Source organism: Penaeus monodon, chromosome 32 (assembly GCF_015228065.2).
Source record: "Penaeus monodon isolate SGIC_2016 chromosome 32, NSTDA_Pmon_1, whole genome shotgun sequence".
Taxonomy (NCBI): domain Eukaryota; kingdom Metazoa; phylum Arthropoda; class Malacostraca; order Decapoda; family Penaeidae; genus Penaeus; species Penaeus monodon.
In genome coordinates, this window is record NC_051417.1 from 14,334,682 (window position 1) to 14,336,082 (window position 1,401).

The 1,401-nt window shown below is 35.5% G+C and overlaps 1 protein-coding gene across 3 annotated transcripts in view; it reads right to left on the reverse strand.

Annotated features, from left to right (window-relative positions):
• Nucleotides 1-1,401, reverse strand: part of LOC119593601 (transmembrane protein 41A-like) — a 6,496-nt gene that overhangs the window by 593 nt on the left and 4,502 nt on the right. For all 3 annotated transcript variants that reach the window (XM_037942555.1, XM_037942554.1, XM_037942556.1), the window contains exons 3-5: nucleotides 586-738; nucleotides 323-487; nucleotides 69-207 (exon numbers count right to left, since the gene is read on the reverse strand). In XM_037942555.1, the coding sequence (XP_037798483.1) occupies nucleotides 69-207; nucleotides 323-487; nucleotides 586-738 (457 nt within the window). The remainder of the gene's footprint in view (nucleotides 1-68; nucleotides 208-322; nucleotides 488-585; nucleotides 739-1,401) is intronic.

The following is a 1,401-nucleotide window of genomic DNA, read 5'->3' on the forward strand; positions in this document are numbered from 1 at the left end:
TATTTGTTGCACCTGTCACCCAAGGTAAGGAACCCCTGCTCTACATTAGGAAACTAATAGATACTAACCAAAGAACACAGAAAGGAAGAACATAAGAAGAGGCACATTTACGTAGGGTGCCATGATGTTCAGCAGCCAATTTGGAGTCATTGGGAAAACTCGCAGACTTACTAAAAAGAGGAAAAGCTGGTGTTCATTCTCGGAGATCTGTGAAACAAGAAAATCACTTTATAAGACAATTTAAATGATGATTTCTTGTCAAAGTAATGCATTCAAATTCAATAGTACTAAAGGTAAAACGTTTAAGCTTTAAATTACCTACCTTCTCTCTAAACCAATGTATTTTTGTTGCAAACTTTCTCTGGATGATTTTCTTTCCCACAAGACGGGAGAGGAGAAAGCAGTTTGATGCCCCAGTTGCTGTTAAGACACAGCATAATGGAAAACCAAGAGGCCAACAACCTAGCAGGGCTCCACCAAGAAGATTCTGAAAGAGAACATGAATAATATGCTTCCTTTAACAGGCCATGCTGAATTTACATATGCTTACACTGCTCTGGTTTACTGATATAAGGAAACACTTACCAATAGTGCAGATCCTGGTATAGCAAATGTCTGTTTGTATATATATGCTGATGAAAACAAGAAGACAACATAGTACCAGTGATCTTCCTTATATGCACTTGAAACTCGTACCAGTTCTCGAAGATCATCTAAAGACTTTGGGAAGTGCAGGTCCTACAATACAAGAAATTATTTTAGTGATTATTCATAACTTTATGAATGCGAGAAAATTATACATACACAAGTTGAACCTGACCAACCACCAACCCATATAATTTGCAACTGCCAAAGCTGACTTACAGTAGTTGAAGCTTCTATATCACTTTTGATTACTAATATTTTACCCAAATATATACCTCCTACAGTAACATGATTTTGCCGTCACTGGTTTGGAAAGTCCACTATTCCAGCATCTGTCTGGTCCAAGGCTGCCCTACTAATTAGGTTCAACCTGTACTAAAAATAATGACAATTCAGTCACACTAGGACATAATGAACAAAAATAGAAACATTAATATTTACACACATCTAAAATGAAACACTGCCACAACAGAAACTCAACAAAAATATACACATCATTTTACTGTTTCTAGTTTGGCAGCATTTCACTTTATAAAGACATGAATTCATGGTTGAACTTGCTGTTCAAAATTTATTTTTAAATGTTGCATTATAAAAGCTCTACCAGTTTCATCAGACTACATTCAGTAATTTTGTTTCCCAGCTTCCTAACAAGTAAAACTTTATCGAAGGAAGTGCTAAAATTATTATTCCCACAACTAGAGGCTAAAATAATTAATAATCTGACTTTATTTGATGGAAGTGTACACAAGAGGC